General features: G+C 52.4%; 1 protein-coding gene across 5 annotated transcripts; it reads left to right on the plus strand.

The window, feature by feature from the left end:
- Positions 1-23: 23 nt before the first annotated feature.
- On the plus strand, positions 24-27,611 carry GABBR1 (gamma-aminobutyric acid type B receptor subunit 1). 5 transcript variants are annotated; one of them, XM_072945467.1, is made up of 23 exons: positions 24-344; positions 786-876; positions 1,565-1,768; positions 2,525-2,646; positions 4,084-4,104; positions 5,518-5,678; positions 9,028-9,162; positions 9,544-9,714; positions 10,741-10,842; positions 11,278-11,343; positions 11,787-11,978; positions 17,135-17,377; positions 18,000-18,063; positions 19,320-19,397; positions 20,735-20,885; positions 21,378-21,510; positions 22,764-22,880; positions 22,981-23,088; positions 23,491-23,584; positions 24,323-24,450; positions 25,009-25,137; positions 25,352-25,495; positions 26,140-27,611. In XM_072945467.1, the coding sequence occupies exons 6-23, from the start codon at positions 5,553-5,555 to the stop codon at positions 26,311-26,313; spliced, it is 2,355 nt and encodes a 784-aa protein (XP_072801568.1). In that variant the 5' UTR covers positions 24-344; positions 786-876; positions 1,565-1,768; positions 2,525-2,646; positions 4,084-4,104; positions 5,518-5,552; the 3' UTR covers positions 26,314-27,611. The 5 variants fall into 5 exon arrangements, with proteins under 5 accessions (XP_072801568.1, XP_072801565.1, XP_072801566.1 ...); XM_072945465.1 differs by having other exon boundaries at positions 119-344; positions 2,525-2,710; XM_072945464.1 differs by lacking the exon at positions 2,525-2,646.
- The last annotated feature ends 304 nt before the right edge of the window (positions 27,612-27,915 follow it).

Below are 27,915 nucleotides of genomic sequence, written 5' to 3' on the forward strand. Positions count from 1 at the left end.
CCCTCTCCCAGGCCCCCCTCCCGCTTGCCCCCGCCCCATCTCCTCCCGCACCCTCCTCCTTCCCTCCGCCCAGGAGCTTTCCCCGGTCCCCGGCGCCGCCTCCTTCCCTCCCGGCTCCCCGCTCCCGCGGCCACCGCCGCCCCGGGGAAGGAGAGACGGGGGTGGGGTTTAGGGGAAGCGAGAGAGGAGGGAGATACCCTTGCCGGGCTGGAGCCCGGATTCGCCGGGAGGAGGGACGGGAGGAGGGGAAAGGTGGAGGAGAGAGGAGGGGGGAGTGGGGAGGAGCGGCCGGGCCTGGGGCCTTGAGGCCCGGGAGAGCCGGGGAGCCGGGCCGGCGCGCCGAGGTAAGAGCTAGGGCCCCGGGGGAGCGGGGCTCGGAGAGGGGCGCGCGGGGAGGGCCGAGGCGGGGACCGCGGGGCTGGGGGAGAGGTGGGGCGGTGGGGACGGCACCCGGGAGCGGCGAGGCGGCCGATCCGGGGAGCGTGGGGATGCCGGGCTCGGGCGAGGCGTGGGGGCCGGGGTAGAGGAGGTGGTGAGAGGTGGAGTCCCGGGAGGGTGGAGGGGCCGAGGGAGGCAGGAGGAGGGTGGGGACTGGCTTTCTCTCCTCCTCTCCCCCCACCCCGCTCCGGGCTCCGCCCCCGCCTCCTCCGCGGGGCGCTCTCCCGGTCCCCGGGCTGAGCCGGGTCGGAGCCTTGGAGGCCACCGGAGGGAGGCCGGGCCGCCTCCTGGGTCCGGGCCGGCGCCGGCCGGGCTCGGTCCGGTCCTCACGGCCGCCTCTCACTCAGATGCTGCTGCTGTTGCTGTCGCTGCTGGCGCCGCTCTTCCTCCGCCCCCCGGGCGCGGGCGGGGCGCAGACCCCCAACGCCACCTCCGAAGGTGCACCCTTCTCCCGCGACCTCGGGCACCCCTCCACCCCGCTTCCCTTTTCGTGCACCCCGTCTCCTATCTTTCAGCCCGACATAGCATCCCGGCCTGGCAACCCCGTCTGCTCAGCCCCACTTTACTACTCCTGACCTCCTTTCTCTCACCCCACATTATTACCCAGCACGCCTTTTCTCTGCCCCCATCACTACACCAGGCCACCCTTCTGTGACCCCGCATCATTTCCTCAACCCCACCCCTTTTTCCTGGCCCCACATTGCTACCTTTGTTCTGCTGTTTTCTTGGTCCCACATTGCTGTCCAGGTGGCCTTGTAAGACCCCCCTTCACCTCTCATCCTAGTTCAACTCCGATTCTCCTTTGTCCTCTCTTACCAAACTCACCCGCGTATCATACCCTTTCACACTTTCTTAATTACTTTTCTCCATTACCCCAACCAGCACTCTTCCCTTTCCACTTGTGGACTCTCTGATTAGCTCTAGCCCTGGCTCCCTATGCTCTGTCCTTTAGCCCAGGGTTCTGTACCCATCCCCACTCCCACCCTCTCACACCTCATCCCATCCCCTCTGTCCTCTACCTGCCCATTGACCACGCCCTGAGCTCCCCTGTCTCCCGCTGCTGACTGCCTTTTCATTTTCCCCCACCATCCTTCTCTTTACGCCTCTCCCTGGACTCACCCCTCAGGTTGCCAGATCATACACCCGCCCTGGGAAGGGGGCATCAGGTACCGGGGCCTGACTCGGGACCAAGTGAAGGCTATCAACTTCCTTCCTGTGGACTATGAGATTGAGTATGTGTGCCGGGGCGAGCGCGAGGTGGTAGGGCCCAAGGTCCGAAAGTGCCTGGCCAACGGCTCCTGGACAGACATGGACACACCCAGCCGCTGTGGTGAGTAGCCTCACAAAGCCTCTCCCCTCTTCAAGCCAATTCTTCCTGCCTCAAACTTAGGATTGTTGCTGGCAAGTCAGCATTTTAAACCCAGCGTAACCAAATTCACAAGTACATTTACTAAACGACTACTATGTAAGAGGGACTTTGCTGTGTGCAGTTGGAGGCAGTAAGGTTAGCAGCCTGCACATTTCATTTCATCCTCCCTTCATGAGGCCACTGACCATTTGGGAAAATAACTTGGTTATTCATCTTGTGAGTTCATCTCTTTGAGGATTATTCGTGGCAGATGAGGCAAAAACATTCTAAAATGGTTTCATCACATTTCTGAATACCTGTCTCCAATGCAGAGACATACACTCCCCAAATAAAACCCAGTTTATCCTGAGTATAAAAGCCAACTATAATAAGGCAAATCTGATTGTGCATCTAAAGTTACATACAGCCACACATCTCAAAGCCAGAGAACCGCCCACTGTAGCTGACTTTGAAGAGATCCCATTTTATGTGCTTATAGCTCCATCTTGGGTTCTGATGATGGAAATGCTTTTTCCTTTTTCCTTTTTTTTTCCCCGTGTGGATGCTTACAGGGCTAAGGGGGGAGTGGAATCTAGAGAAGTGAATCATGTTTACATCTGATTTCCTGCAGAGTAGGATGCTTGTGGACCCAAACTCAAATCGGAGCCCCCTCCCTGCTCTCTAAGGGGCAGAAGGCTTCTCCAACTCGCTTCTCTCTTTATTTTCCTGTTTCCACAGTCCGAATCTGCTCCAAGTCTTATTTGACCCTGGAAAATGGGAAGGTTTTCCTGACGGGTGGGGACCTCCCAGCTCTGGACGGAGCCCGGGTGGATTTCCGGTGTGACCCCGACTTCCATCTGGTGGGCAGCTCCCGGAGCATCTGTAGTCAGGGCCAGTGGAGCACCCCCAAGCCCCACTGCCAGGGTGAGGGGAACAGCTGCCTGCATGCAGCTGATGAGGACGCTTGTGAGAGGATGGGAGTGGGGTGGGAATGGATGGGGTGGGGAACAGGATACTATACAAAATGGGGGGCTTTGGGGAGGCAGAGGTGAATGCCCAACTCTTTCCTCCATCCACCTGCCTCAAACGTCCTCCTGCTGCCCCCCCACCCCTCATTTCCACTTTACCTATGTTGGGGGCTTCTTTACCTTTCTCTTTTTAACACCTCCCCCCTGCTCCCAATTCTTGGGTCTCATGTTTTCTCTTTTCCTTTACGAATCTCACCCTCCATCACCCTTCTTAAGGTTTGAATATTCCAGTTTCCCCCAGCCTGAGTTCCTTTGTCTAAACTTAGAATTTTCTGTGCATAACCCTCTCCTAAAATTGATTCCTCTCCACTCATCATATACTTGAATTATTGTAAAGACTCAGAAATAAATCACATGTCACATTTAGAAAAATTGGTAAGACTGGAAAGAATATCCGGGATGGAAAATTACCAGGGTAAAAAGTAAAAAGATATGAAAGTGGAGGCAGAACTATCAGAGTATTAAGGACAGTCCAGGGATAGGGTGGGAAAAGGACAGTCCTTTTCTAGACTTCCCAGAAAACCTCCATCATTCCCCAAGGGAATCTGACATGTGTCCACCACCTTTTTTGACCATCTAGTTCTGCAGACTTCCCCCTGGGCACCCACATTCTCCCTCTGCAGCCTTCTCTCCTGGGATGCAGGCATAGCTCCTGCTTCCTCTACCCTTGTAAACTCTTTCAAGATCCCTGGACCTGGCTTTCCTCACTTCACTTAATTATTCTGCTTGTAGTTTACCATTCCATTCTGGAAAGTGTAAGTCCCACGGTGAGAGGGGAGGGATTCACTATGAAGCTAATGAAATTTAAGCCCCAATGTTCTTTGTTTACAGAGGCCTCTTCCTGTGCTTAATAACATAGAGGGTTCTAATAATGTGTTCACATGTTCATAGGTTTTTGTAAACATTGCAAAAGTAAGATATTTCAACAGCTTAAAACCAACGCTTTTGCAGTTTTTTTCTCTTAAAGAGAGACCCCCGATTTTATACTATCCAGATTCAATGAGAGCAATTTCTGCCCATGTCTTAGCTGTTGGCCCTCCTGTCTCAAATTCTGTTGTCCTATGAAAAATCAAAGAAGAAAACCAACAAGTCCTGACCAACAGCCCCACCTTGCTCTTATCCCCAGGCACCCTCCCCTCAGAAACGCAGGCTTCCGCTCCCCCTCGTCTTCTTCGGCATGGACAGGTGTGGGAGGGGGCTGGGGATCAGGCCTGGGAAGCTGGGCGCCACTGGTAACTCTTCTCTGATCCCCGTCTTTCCTGCTGCCAGTGAATCGAACGCCACACTCAGGTGAGATCGGAAACCCTTCTCGCGTGCACTGCAAGCCCCTTCCCCTCACTCTTCACCCTCCTCCCCCAGGGATTCTGTCCCCAGGCTATGGGTTCTCGTCCTCCCCGCCTTCCCTCGCACCCCCACCCCAGTACGCGGCCAGCCCTTTCATTCCCTACCTGTTTCCAGCCTCCAGTCTCGGTTTTCTGCGAGGCTGCGGTCCCTCCCATCTCCCTGCTTGGCTGCACTCTCCTCGGCTCCGCCTCCTCCCAGACTCTGCTTCTGCCAAATGGCAGAGCCCCAGCAGGGGGCGGCAGGATGCTGGGAGACCCTGAGCTTCCACCCCGTCTTCCCCTGTGGGGTTCCTTCCGACCTTCTCTGGAACCTTTTCCTGCCTGCCCTCGCCCTAGGATTTCACCTGTCGACTCCATCAGCTCAGGCCTCACTCTCCCTCCTTCAGATCCTCCCCACATCCTTTCCTTCCCTGCGCCCTTTCCCTTCTCTTTATCTCAGTTCCTTCTCAGCCTCTGTCCTCCCAGCCCCGTGTTTCCGTCTCTCTCCCCATCACCCCACTTTGGCTCAGCCCTGCATCTTCTCCACCCAACTCTCTCTCCAAAACTGTTCCCCTCACCCTTTCCGTCAGCACCCTCAGTCCCTCACCCCATCTATTCACACCCCCATTAAGACACTCAGGCTCCAGCCCTTTTCTCTTGCGTCCCACTCTCGTCTTTCCCTTCATCACTCTCTGCTCACTGCTTCGGCCTTCCTCCGCCCACCCCGCCCTCCTGGCACGCCCCTTCCCCTCTTTCCTCCTCCCCTAGATTCCCCTTAGGTGGGACCCCTCCCTTTCTCGTCCATCCCTTTCACCCTAGGGGTCGCATCCTCCCTCTCCTCCCCTCCCCTCGGAGGGTAGTTCCCACAGAAGCGCTGGCCTTCATCCCCGCCCCCTTCCTCCCTCCCTAACGCTGCCCCCCACCCCCGCTGCCGCGCGCCGCCCGTGACGTCAGAGCCCCCTCCCAGCCCTGCATCTCCCTCCTCCTCCTCCCCTCGGTCGGTCAGTCAGTCCGCGAGGAGAGTCCGCGGTGGCGGTGGCGGTGGCGGTGGCGGGAGCGAAAGCCGTGGGGGCCGTAGGAAGCCAGGCTTCCCTGCTTCCCCGAGGCCCTATTCCCCTCCTCCGCACAAAACCAGGGATGGAGGCGCCTCTCCGACATCCCCTCAGCAACCCTCCGCAGAAAAAGTGTCCCCCCTGAGCTCCTCCTCCTCCCCAAGCAGCTACCCCCGCCCCTGCCATGGGTCCGGGAGCCCCCTCTCCCCGGGTGGGGTGGCCCCAGCTGCTCCTGGTGGTGATGGCGGCGGGGGTGGCTCCGGTGTGGGCCTCCCACTCCCCTCATCTCCCGCGGCCTCACCCGCGGGTCCCCCCGCACCCCTCCTCAGAACGGCGCGCAGTGTACATCGGGGCGCTGTTTCCCATGAGCGGGGGCTGGCCGGGGGGCCAGGCCTGCCAGCCCGCGGTCGAGATGGCGCTGGAGGACGTGAATAGCCGCAGGGACATCCTGCCGGACTATGAGCTCAAGCTCATCCACCACGACAGCAAGGTAGCCCCGGACTCGGGAGTGGGTGGGAGGTGAGGGCTTGCGGGTCAGGGGGCCAGCTGCACGTGCCTTAGTCTGAGTCGCTCTGGGATTGCCAGGCTGACCCCTCCCATGTGTGGCTAGCGGGAGACAGGCTGGAGGTGCGGGGGTCTTGGGGAAGAGTCGCAGGGGCTGGAGGTTCAAGATGAGGGTCTAGAGGTTCAAGGTGGTTAATCACGCTGCAAGGCAGACCCTTCTGCTCCCGGAGATCCTTGAAACCACCGGTGTTGGAGTGGAAGTTTGGAGAAATTGTTAATGGGCTTAGGGTACCAGACGATCCTGTTCTTTCAGGGAGTAAACTAACCCTGGGATGGGTGGGTTGGGGGATGGAGGGAACCAGGCGGGCAGCTGGATCAGGGGTTTACATTTACCAGGGTAACAAGGTAAATCTTGGCAGCAGGTTGGAGCTGGAAGGAAGAGGGACCCAGTGAGGAAAATTTTGAGAGACTTGAGAGCTCTAGTTTATTCATCACAACAAACAGCAGGGTAGCTGTGAGCCCTCCCTGACTCCTCATCCCTTCACCCCCAACCCTGTGGAGGATTCCTGGAATGTGGGACTATAAGGCATACTGTGGATGGAGAAGGCTAACGGTCAAGAGATGGGCAGAGGCACTAGGAAAATGAATGTGATGTGAGGGCCACAGAGGAGCCCCCACAAGAGCATGTGGATGGAGAGGAGTCTGGATACAGGGAAGACAGAATAGGAAAGAATGGCAGTAGGGGAGGGAGACTAGAAGGAGTGGTGGGGACAGTGAGAGATCCAGGGTTATACTGTGGTACTTGGCTTTTTTTGTGGCCTCTAAAACGTGAGAAGGGAAAGGGAAGTGGGGTTAGGGAGGCAAGGAAGGGGGAGGGGGGAAAGGTAAGAAAATTTGGGTCCAGAGGTAGTAGGGGATAGTCTTACAAGATTCCTTTCCCACCCCATCCCCTACATGAATGCCTGGGAGTATAGGGGAGGATGTGGCACAGGAAGGAAGGACATTTGGGGCCTCAAATTTATCTTCTGACAGGTGGCCCTACAGACTTGAGGGATTGGGGAGCATGAAGGTTTAGTACAGAGGCAAGGACTTGGTGATCTTACACCCAAGGTGGACTGGGGCTTTATGTTCACTCTTTAGAACAGTGGAAAAATTCTACACTTGGAAATAGGAATGTGAGAGAAGAAGGGGCAGAAGTGGGGTTGAAATTAGGGTGCTTGGGGAAAAGAAGGCACAAGGACTCTGAGGAACTCAGAGAGGGACCTTCAAATCCCTTTTGACCCTTTCACAGTGATTATCAAACTTCAGTGTTCCTAAGAATCACCAGAAGTGTGTTAAAAATACATACAGATTCTAACTCAGGGATGAGTCCCAAGTATCTGCATCTTTACCAATTAAAGTCCTGTTTCACTAAACCCAGGATGCCTATGGGAAGAAGAGCAACAGGGCACAGGGAAAAAATTAGATGTTAGGAGAGGCAGGAAGAGAAAGAGGGTCAGTTCTGATGGAGGAGTCAAGCTTAGGAGAACAAGAGAAATAATTGGCTATGGGGGTGGGCGTCCGGGGAGAAAGGCAGGGAGGGAGGGGTGCAGGCTTTATGACAGGGGATCGCAGGGAGTCAGGGAGCCCTGTATGTGAGCTCAAACTCATCCACCATGACAGGTGATTCCCTGGAGGTGTTGGGGAGCAGATGGGGACCTGAGAGAAGGGAGATGGAGGAGAAAATAGCAGAGACAGCGAAGGGGAGATGGAAAAGCAGACGAACTGGAATGTGTCGTTTCCGGATCCTTGCAGAGCAGAGGAGAGGGAGGACAGAGGAAGTCTATTGGGGAGGGGGTGAGAATCACGTGGCAGAGGGAACATGCAGTGTTGAGTAGGATGTGGAAGGGGGAAAAGGATGTAAGAGAAGTCAGGGAAGGAAGGAAGAAACAGAAGAGACACTGTGGTGGCGTACATTGTCAGTCCATATCTTACATGTTCTTATATGTCCTCATTGTTCCAATTAATCTTATCTTCAGACAAGAAAGGAAGAGGGCACTGAGGGTCCATGGGAGAGGCTGGGGGCAGGATCTGAAGTGATAGATGCAGGGAGAGAGCGGGAGGGTGGGACGTGAGAATGGTAAAGATACACAAAGATGCCCAAGTGGGAGAGATGCAGAACCTTCAAACCATGCAGTTAAGCAGACACTGAGCATTGCCCTCAGCAGGGATTGGGATGGGTGGGCAGCCGAGAGCTGGTTCTTTGGTCCAGCCTCCCCTGGCTCCCTCTTCTCCAACTTCCCACCGTGTCCCAAATGTCAGGCCTCAGTGGGAAGCGAGCAGACTCTAGGGGGCCTTCTTTATTTCCTTCGATTTGTGCCCCCCTATCACCCTCCCCAATCCCCTGTGTCTCCTGTCTGGCTCCTCTGCCCGGGCTCCCCACTGGCTTCCATTTCTTCCCCACTTCCTCTGGGGCTCCAGCAGCTTCTGAAATGTCATGTTTCAGCAGGAGGGGAAAAGGCAGTGGAGGCCCCGTGGCTGGCTCTTCCTCCCCCAACTCCCCTCCTCCCATTAAGCCTTTCCACTCTCAAGCTGTCTGCATTGTTTACTTTCCCTCTCTTTCAGGCACCCCTAAAAGCATCTGATTTCTTGAGCGTCCCATTCTATTTATTCTCTCCAGCTCTCCTCTCATCTTGTTTCTCCCCCACCCCTTCCGCCTGCCCCCAGTGTCTTTTTTCCTAATGGACCTGTCAAATGTCAGGGCACAGCAGGAGGGCATGGATCACTGAACCAGGACCCCCTGGCGGCCTTGTCCCTATTCTCTCCTGTTTATTTATCTCTAGCCCTGAAAAGAGAAGAGGGAGGAAGAAAAGGCAGGTGAGGAGAGGGAGTGTGCAGAGGTGAGGGAGAACTCTTCGTAATCTGGCTTTAAGGAAGCTGCCTGGGGACTTGGGGAAAATGTATTCATATTCCTGCAGACTCTTTGCTACTCACAGATGTTTGGAGCATAGAAACATGGGGTCGGGGGAGGGGTGGTGGAGGGAAGGTGGGCTAGGGGATGTCTGAGGATACACTGAGAGGAGGGAAGGTAGTGTTTGCATTCATACTGATGGAGGGGATGCAGGGGAGGGGGTGGGTAAGGCGCCAGGTGCAAGACAGAGAAGGGTGTTTCAAAAATGAGGAGAAGGAGACTCAGGAAGAAGACATGGTGATCATGACAAAAGGTTTCAGCAGAGGGATGGATAGTTGGGGAAGTAACCAGGTGGCTGGAGAAAAAGAAAAGAGTAAGACATGCAGGGAGGGGAGGAGCCCTGGGAGAGCTTACCCCCATCCCCTCCATCCTCGTCCTCGTTCAGTGTGACCCAGGCCAAGCCACCAAGTACCTGTACGAGCTGCTCTACAACGACCCTATCAAGATCATCCTCATGCCCGGCTGCAGCTCCGTCTCCACGCTCGTGGCTGAGGCTGCCAGGATGTGGAACCTCATTGTGGTGAGTGTGCGTGGGGTCAGAAGGTGGGGCTGGCCCCTGGTGGGCTGTCCTAAACAGAGCGTGTACTGCGGGCTTGTATTTAAGAGGACCGCTTCCAAGATGCAGAGTCCTTTGCAGACCCGAGCTAGTTGGGCTCCGAGCACCAGTGGCCTGGTGGGGCTGCAGCTGACCTTGGTCCCCATCGGAAGGAACGGAAGTTGCATCAGTGAAAGAGAACCGTGTTGGTGGGGGGTGTGTGGGCTTCTGAGGCTCACTCTTCCCTGGGCAGAGAAGTAGGGCAGCTGGAGAGGCTGAGGGAGAGGAGCCCAGAGGTGGGGAAGGGTTGAAGGAGCCCTTAGCGAGGCTGTGATGACCACCCTCTGCCTGTCCCCACTCTCTTAGCTTTCCTATGGCTCCAGCTCACCAGCCCTGTCAAACCGGCAACGCTTTCCTACCTTCTTCCGAACTCATCCGTCAGCCACACTCCACAATCCCACGCGGGTGAAACTCTTCGAAAAGTGGGGCTGGAAGAAGATCGCCACCATTCAGCAGACCACTGAGGTCTTCACCTCGGTGAGCAGGGACAGGGTGAAGGGGGCCTTTGCTCAAATCCCAGGGCAGAGAGATGGGACATGGAATTCATCTGGGGGCAAAAGCCTTGATTCTTTATTAAAAGAGACATTCCGAGTGGGATACGTGCATGTTCTTCCTGTAGCCAGTGGAGTGAAAGAGTTGAGTTTCCAGGACCCTTTCCAGCTTTTTGGTTTCAGGATTTTTTTTCCTGCTTTGATGCTCTGTTCCCGAGACAGATAGACCCCAAATAATCCAGTTCTGTTAAAGTAGGTTCACTCCAAAGTTGAGGCAAAATAAGGGAAAGACTATGAGATAAGAACCTAGGGCAGAGGTAGACTCCAGGGGCACTCACGGGGGCGATGTGTGTGTGATGGGAACAGAGGGTACAGAGAGGGAGGAGAGAAGGAGAGAGAGGGGAGAGAGGGAGGCAGACAAGTGCACATACATGGTCTGGTAACTGACTCTGCCAGCAAGATGCGCACCTACAAAGGGGCAGGGAGGGGGATTTCAGGGGGTAGAAAGGAGATACCTGGCTCTGTACCTAAAGAAGCCCACCTGCTCTCTGTTATTCTACTCTTTGAGTCCTCTATTCACTGTCATGTTCAGCGGCCCTTTAATCCTCCCCCAACCTTCTCTCAGTGACTCAGGACACTCTCTGATCCTTCTGTCTGTCTGCCCACTTGCCTCTTGAGGTTGACATCATCCTGGCTGTACCAGACTCTGCTTCAACTTTTCCTGGTTCCTCTGATTTCCTTTCCCCCGTTTTTGCTGTTGAGTAGGAGTGGGTCAATGGGTGACTTCCCTGGACACAGACCCTCAGGGGTTGCTCACTAAGCACCTTCCCAGTCAGAAGCCACATCTTAAGACTCCAGATGCTTTTCTTTGAACGCTTCCCACCGGGGACAGAGCTGTTGAAGGAAGGTTCAGAATTGCTCTTCCTTTGCTCTGAATGTACAGTAACACCTCTAGTCTTCACCCCATTGTGCACCCTGTGCCTTTTCTACTTGTTCCTCATCTCCATCCAAGACTCTGGACGACCTGGAGGAACGAGTGAAGGAAGCTGGAATCGAGATTACTTTCCGTCAGAGTTTCTTCTCCGATCCAGCTGTGCCTGTCAAAAACCTAAAGGTGGGATGGCCGGGAGTGGTGGGCGTAGCCTGCGAAGGGACCGGGCTGGGGAAAGGGAAAATGTGGTGGTTTGGAAAGGAGAGTCAGGTAGGGAAAGCTTGCTTTTTCTGGTGTTGAGATATAATTGACATATAATGTTGTGCAAGTTTAAGGTATACAATGTGTTGATTTGGTGCATTTACATACTGCAATTTGCTTACCAGCGGAGCGTTAGCTAGTACCAGCATCACGTCACATAATTTTGATTCTGCAAGACAGTAACATCTCTTGGGGGAGTTGAGCTCCATCTTCCAGTTGACATTTATCCACTACCCATTGAGAGAACCCTGCACTAAGCACTTTGGGACGGGAAATCAAAGCTGTGAAAGCGCTTGGCTTAGTCCCTCTGGCGTTTCCAGCGTCCCTCAGGAGCTCTGTTCTCTCTCTGTTCTGTAGCGCCAGGATGCCCGAATCATCGTGGGACTTTTCTATGAGACTGAAGCCCGGAAAGTTTTTTGTGAGGTGGAGTTGGAATATGAGGAGGGAGGGGCACTGGGTGGGCTCTTTGCCCTGGGTGTCTCCTGGGATCTCCTCTCTGCCTCTCTGAACAAATGATTGGAGGTGAGGATTAATATGAGATCCCTGTCTATTGGCTCTGACTCCACATCCTGGCTTCTCACACATGGAACTCTTGCTCCAGGCCTCATTTTCCTATCGCTTTGTGTTTCTGGAGGAGCCTGTGAATCCTATCTTTCCTGTCTGACTGGAAAAGACCGCTTAGAAGTAGAGGCGGGGTTGAGGGGACTTAGAAGGAGGAGGAGACTTTCCTACTTCCCCCAAAACATGTAGATCTCTCTTTTCAATTCTCTGCCCTTCTTTGAATCTTAAGAGGCTAAATAGTGTCAAGTAAGATAACGACAGAGAAATGAAACAAAGACCTAGCCCTCCTCTTCGTCTGCATTCAGGTGTACAAGGAGCGGCTCTTTGGGAAGAAATATGTCTGGTTCCTCATTGGGTGGTACGCTGACAATTGGTTCAAGATTTATGACCCGTCCATCAACTGCACAGTGGACGAGATGACGGAGGCAGTGGAGGGCCACATCACCACTGAGATCGTCATGCTGAACCCTGCCAACACCCGCAGCATTTCCAACATGGTGAGCACGTGAGGGCTTAGAAGCTGGCACCTGGGCCAGTGGAGGGGACTGAGGGGGCCTCTCAGGACAGGGGAGCAGGTGTGGAGTTTGGAGATACAGAGGGAGCAAGGGGCCTCTGTCCACCCTGAATTTGTTTGCTTTGTGTTTCCTGTGGATTCCAGCTCTGCTGTGACTTCCCTGGGCAGGAAAGGGGGAGTAATAAGAGTGGTATGTTCAGTGGGCCCTGATGAGTTGCAGGGCTGTTACCATGGAAACAAGGAGCAGTTGGTAAGAAGTCAAATGAGGGAGAGGCGTTAATGATAATGTAGATGCTGTATCTGCAAGCATACCTTTACAGGAGCGCTGTTCCTGGAAAAAACAAAAGCATTTTATTTTCTTGGTGACTCCAGAGCACTTTAGAGTTGCTGAATATTCACTCCTGATTGATACTCAATTAGCTTGGCCCTTGATGCTTTTGAAATGATTCTCTTTCAGAATTTTAGATGTAGAAGGGACTTTTGAAATCAGTTAGCCCCAGACAGCTGGTTAGTGACAGACCTGAAGTTAAAAGACACATTCTCTGATGTGGGACTCAGCCTCCAGGTGAGGGGGGCACAGGGAGTAGGGGGTGGTGCGATGGGAAGACTCCTCTTGCTCAGCACTACATCACAGAGAGTACAGGAACCTTGGCTGAGCTTGAGAGGGCAAACTTGTGTCTGCTTATTATACCAAGTGTAGCCCCAAGTCTGAAATTCTTGCTTTGCAGAGCATGCTAAGGGCGAGTGAATGGTTGTAAAGCCATCTGACTATCTTATTTTTAAAAAGCTATAGTGATAATTGCTTTTAGGTGGTAAACCAGGAGCTTAGATACTTGAATTCAGTGATTTTCATAGCTACACTCTGATGTAGATTTTTCATTTCCATTTTATATACCCGGAAATTGAGGCTCAGAGAGGTTAAGTGATTTATCCCAGGTCACCAGCTACTGAGTGGTGAAGCTGGAATTGAATCCTAGTTGAAACCAGCTCCAAACTGCTCTGCCCTATCACCTCCCATGGAAAACCTTGAAGCCTCACTAAGAAGCTTGTACTTTATCAGCTAACACTGTTTAGCAGATGGCAGTTTTTGAGCAATGGGGAAAGGAGATTCAGAAGGTTTATTCTGGCAGTGGATGGTGATGGGTCAGTTGCCGTGTGTACTCTGATTGTGGACACTGTCTTGGGACATTTCCAAGGGACTCTATGTTTAAGGCATCTTGGTTGAGAAATACAGTGGAAAAATTCTGCAAGGTCACTTCTCTGTAGAGCACCTGACTGGTGAGTTGACCTTGAGAACCCAGAGAAGCAGAGGAGCCAGTAACTAAAGCCAGAAAGGCTTGTTGCTGCCCTGAGTCTAGGACCTGCCAAATGTGGCTTCTACCCCGTAGCAGAGAACTAGAGGAACCTCTGATAGGAAACAGGGATTTGGCTGGGGGTGTAAGGGGGCATCTGGACTTCTGGAGCTGGATGAGTTGACGGGTCTCTTTCTGGCTCTTGGTCTCTGGAGAAAGATGGTGCCTGCCTTTGAGGCCTAGGGGTGTCGCTAGGCCTGTTTGGTAGCCTAAAATGCTCGAAGAAGAGGCCAAGATTTTTCAGAGGGTAGAAGCAGTCTTAACAATTGACTAGAGAAGAGGTTATAGATGAATCAAATAGGAGCAAGACAAATGGATCAGAAGCAAGAGTTGAGCCTATGGCCCAGAGCCTCCACACTGAAAGGATGGCCTTACATTTAGATCAGTGGTTCTCAAGCTTCTGTGAACCACCTGGAAGGTTGGTTAGTACACAGACGACTGGGCTCTTTCCTTGGAAGTTGTGATTCAGTGGGTCTGGGGTAGGGACTGGGAATTTACATTTCAACAAGTTCCCTGGGGATGTTGGTACTACTGGTCTGGGGACCACACTTCGAGGATTATTAGAACAGTGGTGTGTGTTTTTTTTTATAATTGAAGTATAGTCAATTGACAATGTTGTGTCAATTTCTGGTGTACAGCACAGTGCTTCAGTCATACATGGACATACATTCATTTTCATAGGAACAGTGGTTTTTAATCAGAGATTGCAATGTGTAGAGGCAGTTGTGGTTGTCCACAGCTGGTAGCTAACTGGTACCTAGGTCACGAATGCTTCTCAACAATGCACAGGATAGTCTCCCGCAACAAAGGATAATCCTGCTCAAAACGTCAGTGGTGCGGCACTGGGGAACCTTGGTTTAGACAGAGTTTTTAGGAGCCAGATATGGGAGAGTGGGTTAGAATGGTTTTGGAGAAATATAGCTCTGGATTAGAGCTGTAAGAGAGCTCAGGTATGAGGTAGCTTGCCTGGGGATAAGATTGTGGATAAATTCTGATTGGAATACAGGTCCCACCAAACCTGAGTACAAGATAAAATACGAAGCTACTCAGGATACACATTTTAGATCACTGTCGAGCATTTAGTCTCACATATAGAGACAGCTGATAAAAAATTAAGATCATAAATCTGCACTTGGTTAATTCACTAATTTCTCTGGGCTGTGGAATTTTTGTTGTTGTTCAGTTTTCCTCAAGCTGCCTAGTGACATTTCCATTTGAAAATTTACAAACATCTTTATTGACCTAAAGGGGGAAGATTTTTTTGTAACTTTAGTCTTGGATTGGGGCAGTGGTGCCCCCAGTGGCCAAGTGGTAGTGGTGGTGACCTGGAGGCAGCGGGGAGGATGAGAATCTGGGCAGGGGACAGCACCATGCAGAGCACACGATTCCCTTCCCATCTGGGTGATTTTTGGACGCAGTGCTTACTCTGAACTGAAGGTTGGATGGACTTGGAGGCTGAAGGATTACTCAGAAGGTCTCAGCCTAGCTGCTGTCTGCCAAGCTGGTGCTCTGCCGAGAGAGGCCTTTCAGCCAGCAGAGGCAGTGTGGAGTAAGTAGTTGGGAAGAGTGTGGACCTGGAATGGGATTGAATCCCAGCTCTGTCATGTACTAGCAGTATAACTTCAGGCAAGTGAAATTTTCCTGTGCCTCAGTTTTAGTATCTCTAAAGTGGGCATATAATAGTGTTTACCTCATTGGATACTTTGAGAATTAAATAAGTTGATATACGTACCTTAGAAAAGATACATAGTAGGGACAATATAAATGTTAGATATTGTTATTGTTATCATAATTATTATAACATTTTTCTGTGTAAGGAGGGTTGATACTAATGAAACACTTCAACAAAAGTATTAAGAGGACTTTGTGATTTAAAGAGTCTAATGTGATTCTAAGGTTTCAGTCTCATGTCCTGGGGAGTGTTGGGAGTGAAGAAAAATAGAGCTTAGTCTTAGATATTTTTAATTTTAGATTATTGCCTATATAGTTACAAATGCCTTAAGATGGAGATACAGGATTTGAAATATTGGTCTGGAATTATAGATCTGAATATTAATAGCAAGGATGAGGTGAGAGAGAGAGAAATTCACAAAGGAAAAATGTAACTTACTTTATACCCAGCATATTATACATGCTGTTATTTTATCCTTATACTAACTCTTCAAGGTAGTTAGTATCATTCCCATTTTAAAGCTGAATAACTAACTCGTGCAGATTAATAACTCATTTGAGATTATACAGTAGGTAGGTGGATTAGTTAGAATTAGAATCCATTCCTCCATTTATCCAACCAATGAACATTTTTCTTAAAGACTTACTATAATTTTTTTTTTGAGCAGTATAAGTTTACAGCAAAATTGAGAGGAAGATACAGAGCTTCCCCATTATGACGCCTGCCCTACTCATTCCTAGCTTCCCCCTTTATCAGCGCTCCCTACCAGAGTGGTTATTACAGTTGATGAACCTATGTTGACGTATCAGTAACACTCAAAGTCCCTAGTTTAGGCGAGGGCTCGCTCTTGGTGTTGTACATTTTGTGGGTTTGGACAAATGTATAATGACTTGTATGCACCACTGGAGTATCATACAGAGTATTTTCACTGCTCTAAGACAGTGGACACTTACTGTTTGTCCACCCTGGGGCACAGTGCTGGATGCTGAGGACTAAGAGCGAAATAGACCCTGGTCCTGTCGTCAAGGAGCAGAGCCCAGGCCTGCCGCTCTTCAAAGCCCAGGCTGTTTCCAGCCACCACATGGCCTGTCCTTACGTTTCCCACTCCCCCTTGTCTCCAGAAAGTTGAATAGAAAGAAAAGTGAGCAGGGTACAGGGAACAAAGATTTTTATTTATTGTTCATTCCTTCATTACAGTATGTGTAGGTCAATACACACCGAATCTGAACAAAGTCGGGTGGTGCCCTGTGTATGACCTGTGCCTTGCCAACCGGTGGCCACTGAGCCTTTCCTCGAATGGTTTCTGGGAGGTGAGAAAGGGCAGATGTGACTTTCTCTATGTTGGCAGAGACATTTCCCCAAACTCAAGCAATTTACTTACAGTTATTTAGCCAAACACTGTTACTGCTAGGTATAGAAATTTGGGTTTCTTGATCCATTTCACGACACCGTTAAAGGAGCCATTATTCTTTTTAGCTTTCTTGGAAAGAGAAGACGGAGGGCTGGGAGGGGTGTGGATGGGGACTGAATGATGGACTTCAAGCAGGTGAGGGTATTGCTGCAGTCCTTGGTCTTCTGAAAACCCTGCAGTAGACGGTGAGCTGAGCTCACACGCGGATGGCAGGAAGTTAGCGCCCTGAAGAAAAGGCTGCCCGGGTGATGAGCAGCATGAGGAAGGCTGCGGTGCCACCTTTTCTGGGCTCTCTCAGAACTGGAGGAGCTGTCAGCTCCTTCGTCAGCTCTACTGAGAAGGTCTGACGACTGCGAGAACGTCAGTGCTGCAGCTCTTCCCTGGAGAAGCCACATCTTTGCTTCGCCCTCTCTCTGCTTTCTAGCCTTTGCCATTCGTTATGCGGAGCGTCTGTTCATTAAACTCCTCCGTGTGCAGCTCTGAGCCAGCAGCCGGACACACGAAGGCCGCTGGACCCAGCCAACCCCGGCTCCAGTCTAGTAGCTTCTGATCTAAGACAGGCGCACAGGCACAGCTGAAGATTCTGAATGTTCATACGCTCAGTGTGATGACATGAACACACACCATCCATTCAAGTCCAAGTCTCAGAGCCAGAATCAGATGCCCACCCCCGCCAATCCTTTCCTCCTGTTCTTCCTCCCCAGACGTCCCAGGAGTTTGTGGAGAAACTGACCAAGCGGCTAAAAAGACACCCTGAGGAGACGGGAGGCTTCCAGGAGGCACCGCTGGCCTACGATGCCATCTGGGCCTTGGCACTGGCCCTGAACAAGACGTCCGGAGGGGGTGGCCGTTCGGGTGTGCGCCTGGAAGACTTCAACTACAACAACCAGACCATAACTGACCAGATCTACCGGGCAATGAACTCCTCGTCCTTCGAGGGTGTCTCCGTGAGTTACAGCCCCTCCCTGCACGCCCGTGTCCTCCCACCCAGGGAGCCCTCTCGGAGGCGCCTTCTCCTGGAAACATGCATTCTGTCTCTCTCAGTTGCTTCTGTGCAATAAGCAGTCTCAGACCAGGGAAGCAGGAACCCCCAAATCAGAAAACCCCACAAAAGACTAGAAGGAAGTGGTACATTCCATTTCTTTCAACCTCTCCTCTCAGTTCGTTTCACTCCAGGTATTTATGAGTCAGATGAAAATCACAGGATTTTAAAAGAGGAAGCAGTCTGAATGATCATCTTATTCCTTATAAAGTGGGGAGACTGGCGTCCGGAGGGATTTGATGATTTGCTCTTGTCCCACAGCCAGAAGCCAGGCCCCCTGGTGCTCTCTCTGGGGAGTTTTCCCATTCAAATCTCCTGGGTGAGGCTTCTTTTCAAAAGATTGATGTTTCTAAAATCTAGGGTATGGGCATCTGGGGTGTGTCCTATATGCAGGCAAATGCCATAAATAGAACTCATTCAGAGGCTCAATTACATCAAAACCATAAGGATTCAAAGAGTCCCTGATGTTCTCTTTTCTCTTATGCTTTTATCCCCTTCACCTTCCTCCACATATTTCTCCCCCTCAGGGCCATGTGGTGTTTGATGCCAGCGGCTCTCGGATGGCATGGACACTCATCGAGCAGCTGCAGGGTGAGCGCAGGGCCTTGAGGGGTCAGGGGAGGCCAGGAGGGGACAGGCTGGGGCCGGGCTGAGACACCCCCGGGAGCGGAACGTCAGGAGACATCAAAAGATTGTCCTGGTGCCTCCCCACCTGCTGCCCTCTCTTCTCATTGTGTTCATCAAGCTTTTAAATAATAATGATGATTATAAAAAGCTTAGCTGTGAGTGGGTTTCTTTGAGTTGCAGTGGCTGTGCCCTTGAAAGGGGCATGCAGATTGAAAACAGCCACCCTCTTCCCCTAGTGGTCCCCCTTTTAATTTGAGAAATTTCCCTCTGATGGCTTGAGTTGTGTGGTTCATGGCTTGTCCAGAAAAGCCAAATCTAGGAAACGTGCTGTTTATAAAGGGGATCCACTGCATTTCCTTGACATGGAAGCAAGTATTCCTGACTTTTCTGCAGTACGTATAGTTTGGATTTTCCAAATGGTATTTTCTTATAACTTAGCACACTGAGGGGTTTGCAAAACTTCTGAATTAGTTTTTCAACTCCACCCCACTCTCAGCCTCTCACAGCATGGCCAAAAGAACCACTTCTTGGCCTCCTGTGAAAAGTTTCTTTCTTTGCTTCTCCCCCACCTCCCACGTCCTCTCAGATCTTCTTTGTAACCAGGACGAGAGGGAATGGACTTCAGCCAGGGTCAAAGAGGGTGTGAAATGGCTTTAGAAGGAAAAGTTATGGTAACTGGGGCAGCTCTAGAAATCTTAGCAGTGACTGAATTTCACTTTGTGGCTTTTTAAGAGGCGGATGCAACTTGTCTAAGGAATGAGAAGCCAAGTCAACGGAAGAGAAATTTCTAAAATTAAAATGAAAGCCTCTGGGAAAATAGATCCTGTGATTCTGTCTATCTTGAGAGGGAGAATAAGCTGAAACATGTTTAAAGATTTAGAAGCCAGAATCACAGTGAGAGACGTCTTGCTGAGAGAGGTGTGAGCCTGTGGAATGGGTGGCAGACATACTGCGGAGATTTCTTCACTGAAGGGCTTTAAACATATAAGATATTCTGATTTATTTGCGTCGCCTTGGCATCCACCTTACAGTGCTTTTAAGTCAGATTGTTGATTCAGGCGACCTCCCCACCCCCAGGTCCTTCCAAGCATCCTTCAGGGGCTCAGGTGAAGGGAGAATTCGACACAACCATGGGGAATACTTTAGGGCAGTGGGAAGTTGAGGATGCCTGAAATGAGCTTTTCACCTACCTGTGGTCACTCCTATGCTTCTCCGTCCAGGTGGCAGTTACAAGAAGATCGGCTATTATGACAGCACCAAGGATGATCTTTCCTGGTCCAAAACGGATAAGTGGATTGGTAAGTGGATCCTTCAACCCCTCCTGAACAATAAAGAAAAATGGTCAGGTGTTTGAATGAGGGGCAGGTGCCATTAGGTTGAAATGTGCCAGGGAGATGGGCCAGGGACTGGGGTTAAGAGAAAGGGAACAACACCTCTGAGTCGTGGGTAGGGGAGACTGGTGTAACTGGAGAGGGAATAGGCGGGGTGGTAGCAATGCTCTCTTAAAAATAGTACATTGCTGGGGCAACTGGGGATTAGAGGCAGAGGGTGGGAAGTGGAAACTCCATTTGGATTTCCCAGATGTTCTGGTGCCTTGATGTGTCTGAACCAGCTACTTCACGCCTAGAGTTGCCTCTTCATCTTTGTCAGGAAAAGGGTTGCTTAAACTGTAGGAGAAGATGCAAAACCTCATTTAATTGTCTTCTGCTAAAATGTGCTTTTTAAAGAGAAAAAGGAAGCAATTATATTCTTTGTGTGCCTGATGGGCTAAATAATAGGACATGGGAAGGATACTCAAGGTGGGCAAAAGGCAGATTCTATTGATCAAAGGCTTGGCATCTGAAGGATGGAGGGGAGGCGAAGCCATGGAAGCCAGCTGCTGTCCGCCCTGCCCAGCTGAAATCGAGTGGTTCTCGCACTGCTGGAGTTTTGAATTTTTTTTCTAATTTGAATTTAGGACAGTGTTCTGTACTGCTATAAATGCTGCGTGGCCTAAATTACACTTTTTTTTTTTTTTAAAGCTAAGCAAATTGAAATTAGTCTTATTTTTTTCTTTCTTTTTGTAAACTCTTTGGCAAGTTTGAGCTTTTCTTTAATAATTACTGCAAAACACCTTTGGGAGTATCATCCTGCCAGGGTTAAAATCACAGGTTAGTTTTTTTTGTTCAATGCCTCCTAAGGTTAGGAGACCAATAGCTACTTTGAGGCACATTAGCTTTATGATTCTTTGATTGTCTTGTGCAGCTTTTGATTTGAGTTGTAAGAGACCTCGTAAAATTTATTTCTCAGTATCCGCTTCTTTCCCTTCCATTTTCCTTTGCTGCAAGAAAGAGAAAAAACAGAAAGAGCAACCAGTAACAACAACAAAAAAGCCCCTATAACTTTGGTGATACAGTTCAGCCTCTAGCTCCATCTTCTCGTCTCATTTCTGATTGCGTCCCAAGAGCCCCAGCATCAATGAGAATTGCCCGCGCAGCAGCCCCTGTTCAGGGCAGTGCGGGCCCCCTGTCCTCCGAGCTAAGACCCAAGTGTCCTTCAGCAGCTTGTCCTTCTCCCCTTCTCCTGTCCCACCTTTTTTCCTTTGCCCTCCTTCCCTTCTCTTCCCCCTCCTCTCTCCCTTCCCCGTGCCATGCAGGAGGGTCTCCGCCAGCCGACCAGACCCTGGTCATCAAGACGTTCCGCTTCCTGTCGCAGAAGCTCTTTATCTCCGTCTCCGTTCTCTCCAGCCTGGGCATTGTCCTAGCTGTTGTCTGTCTGTCCTTTAACATCTACAACTCCCACGTCCGGTAAGTTTCTCTTCTGACGTTTTCCCTGTCCTGTCTGCTTCGCCAAGATAATGAGCATGTTGCTTGAAGGGAGAAAGGAGAAAACCTGTGTAGGTCCAGAGGCTGTGCACCCTTGAGGTTTCCACTCTGACCCATTGCTTTCCCAGTGACCACTGGGAACAAAAACGGGACACCAGATATAACTCTCATCCCTGCTCCAAAGCAGCTAATGGGAAAATTGAAAAAAGGCTTTGGGGCTGAGTGAGGCAGTGCGGGCTCTAAATAGAGTGTGTGCTGGCAGGGTCCTGTGCCCTGTGGAGCCCTCTGCAGCCCCCTGGCTGGCCCATGACCCAGCTGGCCTTGTCTCTCAAGGCCCTGCTGTCTGCTCCCAGACTGCTTGCCTTGGTCTCCGGCCCTGAGGTTGGGGTCAGGCCGTTTGGGGAGCTGAGCCTCCCTGGAGAGGAGGGGTAATTCTGTTCTCTCTTTCTCCCACCCTTCCCGCCTCTGCCCTAGTTATATCCAGAACTCACAGCCCAACCTGAATAATCTGACTGCTGTGGGCTGCTCCCTGGCATTAGCTGCCGTCTTCCCCCTGGGGCTGGATGGTTACCACATCGGGAGGAGCCAGTTCCCCTTCGTCTGCCAGGTGAGGGGGGGGGTTGGGCAGCCCCCTGACTTCCCTTCTTGTCTTTTCTGACCCTTGTCCCCGTTCCTTCTCCTGATATCACCCCTCTGGTCTCTGTCTGGCTCCCTCCCTTTTTTCTGTGCCTTCAGACTTTTTCATCCTGTAGCTCCCTTGTCAGTTCCAAGGTTGCCATGGCACGCCTTGCAGAGAAGAGGAGGGAGGTATCGAAGGAAAGAAGGGGGTCTGCCCAGAGAACCCTTGGACAATGGTGGCTTGTCTGTGGTGTGGGGGCTGAGAGCAAGAACTGTGGACTTCCCGTGGGAGCCTGCGTTGTGGTTTGGAAGGACGGAGGCGGGGATCTGAACCAACAGCAGGGAGAGTTGTGGGGAAGGGACCGCTGTTACACAGAGAGGAGGCCCTGTGGGACTCTTGGTACATGGAAGGTTCTGGGGCTGCAGAAAAAGGCTGGCTTCAGCAGCGATATTTGTGTGGTTCTGTTTTGCTGGTGAGAACCCCAGCCTTTGCCCTGCCCATCCTCAGTCCTTCCTCCTCTGCCCTGTGCCTGTCCTCATCAAGCATCCATGCACATGGCATTTGCACACACATGCACCTACAGTTCCTCAGAGGCTCTCTGACCCCAGTGAGGCCAAATGCAGAGGGAGAGGCAGACAATTAACTGCAGTGACCTATAAGAGGTATCGAAGTGGGGATCAGGTATGGAAGCAAAGAGAAAGTGGCTCCCAGTCAGAGTCATTGTGTGGGCCTCACAAAAGGTGGCATTTGAATACTGAAGTGTGCAGGGGGTTTTGTCAGCTGGAGGAATAAAGAATGGTTACCCCTGGAGCAGATGGAACATCATGTGGGTAGCAAAGACACGGAAAAGAGTAGATCAAGGGTGAGTGAGCAGTTCAGCATGGCTGTAGCGTAGGGTGGGTGAGGGCCTGGTGGGAGATGAGCCTGGGAACGTGGGTGGGACCGTGTCTCGTGCCACATGCAGAGGTATGTGGGCTGCAACCTGTAGGCACTGGGAACAGTCAGAAGTGACTGGCCATTAAAACCTGGAGTTTTTTGAGCAAGATCATTCTAGTGGCAAAGGAGATGGGTGGGGGAAATTTGTGAAAGGTAGGGAGACTTTTCCCTCCCCTTTGCCCCCTGTCCCCTCCTGGCTGCGTCCTGCCTCCTGGCACCTGTTCCCTCCTACAGCCCTGACCCGTCCTGGCTGCAGTCCCATCTGCTGCCCGTGCGACCCTCTCTGGCCCTCTCTCTTTCCTTAGGCCCGCCTCTGGCTCCTGGGTCTGGGCTTTAGTCTGGGCTATGGCTCCATGTTCACCAAGATCTGGTGGGTTCACACAGTCTTCACAAAAAAGGAGGAGAAGAAGGAGTGGAGGAAGGTGAGCTGCTTCTGATCCTTGGTCCCCAGTGCCTTGGCTCTCGAGGCGAGGAGGACATCCCCCATCCCCCGGCCCACCTGTGCTCTGTGTGCTTACCCAGACCCTGGAGCCCTGGAAGCTGTACGCCACGGTGGGCTTGCTGGTGGGCATGGATGTCGTCACCCTCGCCATCTGGCAGATTGTGGACCCCTTGCACCGGACCATTGAGGTACCGCTTGCTGGGAGGCCCTGCGGTGAGGCGGTCGAGCGGGGCTCATTGGTAGAAGAGCCTCTGGAGCTGCGTGTGGTCCAGAGGAGGAGAGGCGCCCGTGGTGGGTGCTCTCCAACCTCCTGCATCTCAGCAGATCTACCTCAAAGCTCTGGATTCATCAAAAGAAAGGAAGTGGTGGGGATCTGAGAAGGATGTACACTTTCAGACAACAAAAAAATCAGGGAACAAGCACTTTCAAGGTGTTCCAGAAAGTGCTCCCGGACCTAGAGTGGGGTTTGGCATCATAACTGAAGGTCTCATAGGAAAGTGGGGGCAGAGTTGGGAGTCGGGGACTGAGCAGAGGTGGGTGTTGGGGGTACGATGGCAACCATCTTTCCTGTGGCCCTGTCTCTCCCTTAGACTTTTGCCAAGGAGGAACCGAAGGAAGATATTGACGTGTCTATTCTGCCTCAGCTGGAGCACTGCAGCTCCAAGAAGATGAATACGTGGCTTGGTGTGTGGGATGCGGCAGAGAGGAGGGGCGTGATGCCACAAAGGCTGGGGGAATAGGGCCAGGACAGTAGATTTGGAGAGAGAATGGTCTTTGGAAAAAGAGGCAGAGGGCTCTGTCAACCTAGTTTGAACGTCCTCCTCTTTGTCACTGTGATAATTTTTTCTGAGAATGGGGAATATCTGGTCTTTTGCTGTGAGGAGCTTAGGGTCTAAAGCAGAAATGAGACAGGGCTTGTATTCTGCAGAGGGACCAGTGGAGATGGCTTCTTCTTCATCTCCAGACCTGACACCATCTCTGTCTGGTTAGCAACCTCGAGTGAGCCTGGGGCTGTGAGGTTTAGCCCTCTTTGGCCTTTTTAACATAGCTCTGATCTATGACCACAAATGGCAAACCTACCTTCAGCGTGGAAAGCCATCTTCCCTCCTGGAGGGTAAAGGGGTAAGGCACTGTGTGTGGCCCAGGCCCTTGTTGACTGACAGCTGCTCACAACCATCATCTTCCTGTGTGACGTGGCTCCTAGTCCCAGGAGGAAGCAGTGAGGTCTGGGCGAGTTGGGAGGACACTGGGGGCAGTGGACAGAGAGGGGTGGGCTAAGTCAGAGGGGGCGGATTGGAGAGAAGGCCCCCTTTTCATTGTGGACCTATCAGAAGGAGCAGCAGCAGGCAAAGGGCAGAGAGGAGGGGAATGAATGGAGCATGGAGGTCTTGTGGTCCAGGTGACCCTTTCCTGCCATCCTAGGCATTTTCTATGGTTACAAGGGGCTGCTGCTGCTGCTGGGTATCTTTCTGGCTTATGAGACCAAGAGTGTGTCCACCGAGAAGATCAACGACCACCGGGCTGTGGGCATGGCCATCTACAATGTGGCGGTGAGCTCCCTGGACACCTGGCATTGACCCCGGGGACTGACCACAGCCACCCAGATGGGGCAGCCTGGGAAGAATCAGGGGCTAGATCTGGGATCAGTTGGGTGGAAGTCTTAAAATGATTTTTAATGCTTCAGATTTGTAAAGCACTTTCCAGTCTATAAGCACACATTAATCTTCACACAATCACCCAAAGAAGTGGATATAGCATCCTCACTAGATAAATGAGGAAGCAAAAACTGGTTAAATTCCTTGTCTGAGGTTCACTGGCTAGAATTGAATGGAGATTTCCTGCCAGGGAGGCCCAGAGACTGACTGATGCTCGAGGACTCTGATGTGCCTATAGAGATGCTGGGAGTTCCTGCCTTGAGGGAGGGGCTGACCTAGAGCTGGTGCTGGTTTGGGACTGTTTGGGATTCTTCTCAACCTAGAGTTGAGGATGATCCCAACACTGGGTCTTTTGCAAATGGAAAGTCCCCCAGGAAACTGTCCTCATAGATTCCTTCCTGGGGAAGAAGACCCTGGCTCTTGTCTGAGCCCACAGATCTGCTCTGCTCCCAGGTCCTGTGCCTCATCACCGCCCCCGTCACCATGATCCTGTCCAGCCAGCAGGACGCCGCCTTCGCCTTTGCCTCTCTGGCCATAGTTTTCTCCTCCTACATCACCCTGGTTGTGCTCTTCGTGCCCAAGGTGCGGTGCTGGGTGTTCTCCCACCCTCTCCTGCCCATGTCCTCTCCATCCCTTCTTCGCAGGACCCTGCTCCCTGGCCCCCTCTTCCCACTTCACCCCTTGTCCAGCCCAGCTTGTCCCCCTTACTTTCATTCCTTCCGACTCCAACCCACCATCAGCCAATCGCTGACACAGTCCCTGCTCAGCCATCTATGCCCCAAACCCCTGCCCACAGATGCGCAGGCTGATCACCCGAGGGGAGTGGCAGTCGGAGGCACAGGACACCATGAAGACAGGGTCCTCAACCAACAACAACGAGGAGGAGAAGTCCCGGCTGCTGGAGAAGGAGAACCGGGAACTGGAGAAGATCATTGCCGAGGTGTGTGGCGAAGGCAGGGTGCTGGCGGCCCAGGAGGCCCATGTGGGGAGGGAGAGCCAAGCCTGAGACTGGGGTTCAGGTGCATGTGATTTACCCAGGGGGACGCTGCCGGGGAGTGAGGGGAGGAGGATAGGGAAGGGGAACGGTAGAACCAGGATCTGGACTCACCAGGATCCGGGCTTTTGTAAACGGTAATGTTGCCTCAGCAGGCGGAGGGGGCTCTGGAGGGCGAACTGCGCTGTTACCTGCTGGAGGCGAGGGGGTGGCCCTGGGCTGGGGTGGCCGGTGCGGGGCTTGAGGGTGCTCTCCAGTGAGAGGAAGCTGGGCAGGCCCCCACGGTGTCCACTGCGCCCCAGAGCGGTGGCAGACTGCGGGGTGTTCCAGCTGGGTGCCCAGTTACCGGAAGCTCTGGGCAAGCCGCCCCCCCCCCCCCCCACTTTATTTCCCTGATCTCTTTCCTTCAGCCCGTGCCCCACTGTGTTCTTTTGGCTCTCCTTGTTCTTCTGCTGATGCCTCATTTTACTTTCTTTTGTCTGTCTGCCCCTCCGTCTCCCCCACAATTTCTCTGCCTTCCTCCCTTTCCCTCCTCCCACCCCTTCCTGACTTCCTCTTCTCCCACTCGCCCAATCGGTTTCTTCCTCCAGAAAGAGGAGCGCGTCTCTGAACTGCGCCATCAGCTCCAGTCTCGGCAGCAGCTCCGCTCCCGGCGCCACCCTCCGACACCTCCAGACCCCTCGGGGGGCCTGCCTAGGGGGCCCCCTGAGCCCCCCGACCGGCTGAGCTGTGATGGGAGTCGAGTCCACCTGCTTTACAAATGAGGAAGGGGGTGTGAGGGAGGACAGGCCAGTAGGGGGAGGGAGAGGGAGAAGGAGAAGGGTGGGGGTTGGGAGGAAGCAGGGGGTCCCTCTCCCGGGTGGGAAGAAGTCTCTACTCAGTCCCATCTCTTGTAAATACCTGCCCCGCTGTGAGTCCCCGGGGGTCGTCCGGGTCTCCAGTTCTCCAGGAACCAGACCCTGTTCGCTCTCATTCGTTCATATAATTTTATATCCCTACTTCATACTCCAGTTTGTACCCGGCTTGAAGCTTCTCACTCACTGGCTCCTCCGCCTCACTATGTACACGGGTCCCTTTTCTTTTCCGACACCCTCTGTCTCGTTGCCACGGCAACCCCAACCCTGCAGCTCCCTGGCCTTTGTGCTCTGCTGGTCCAGCAGGGATCTCTCCCAAGTGCTCTTTCTGCCCCAACAGGGCCTCCTCATGTCTCTCACCATCCTGGTCTCCTTCCAACCTACTTGCCCCTCCACTCTTTCACAAGCTTTGTCCTTTTTCAATTCTGCCTCTCCAGGGCACTCTTTCTTGCCAAGGCTCACAGGCTCCTACGCTCCACGGGCTCACACTTAGCATCGCGCGTGTGTCCTCCCCTCCCAGCTCATTCCAGTGGCTCACGTGCGTGCACGCGTTTCACCTGTGCTTTCTTCACCCTTCCTGTGGCCCTGCCTGCTCTGTTGTATTTCCTTCACTTGTGACTGCGCTGCCCATCTCCGGTCACGGTTGTGCCCTTGTGAGGGAGTGTTTGGGTAGACGCGGGCTGTTTGTCTAGCATGTCTTCCCTAGTGCACACATCCAGGGTTACCTGTGGTTTTCCCTGTGTGCCCTTGTGCTGCCTTGTCTACCCTCTTCCCTTTGCACCTTAAAAGCTTTGTATCCTAACAACGGAGCCCTATGCACCGACTCTGCACATTGTTACGCACTTTTCCCCAGTTCACACTTAGTGGAGCCATCCACATCCTCTCCTTGTCACACCCGGTTTCTGCTCACTCTCCCCCTTCTCCTTCCCACTCGTGGACCACCCTTGGCCCCCATGCACAATCATCCTCTCCCAAGAGTGCTTCCTTTGGTTTTGTGTTTTTCTGGGGCAAGAGGGAGAAGAAACGGGGGCAGGTTTGGGGAGCTTCTTCCAGTGGACGGTTGGTGAGAATCCTGTTGGAAGGAAGGCACCCCTGACTGTTGAGATGGACAGATGGTCCTATGGGGCGGGAGGTGGCATCCCTTTTGCACTGTGGTATTTCTTGGGGAAGGAGCTCCCCAAATCTCAATAAACCAGTGAACAGAGTGACTCAGCGCCTCGTCCCTTACTGTGAACAGAGTGGGCTTCCGTCCAAGGAAGGAGGCTCACAGTCCTCCTCATTCATGAAAAGGCATTGAAGTGGAGGGGTGGAGAGAGGGGTTTTATTGACCCATCAGGGGCTTAGCAGGGCAGTGCAGAACATGATTGGGCTGGGATTAGTGAGGGATGACACTAGTGATTGAAAGTGCGGGCACTGGAGTCAAATGGCCAGCGTATCACATCCCACCACATGCAGAAAAGTGGTTCTCAGTCTCCATTCCCCATGTCCTCATTTGTGAAGGTAACAGTCATC

This window comes from Vicugna pacos, chromosome 20 (genome assembly GCF_048564905.1).
Source record: "Vicugna pacos chromosome 20, VicPac4, whole genome shotgun sequence".
Taxonomy (NCBI): Eukaryota; Metazoa; Chordata; class Mammalia; order Artiodactyla; family Camelidae; genus Vicugna; species Vicugna pacos.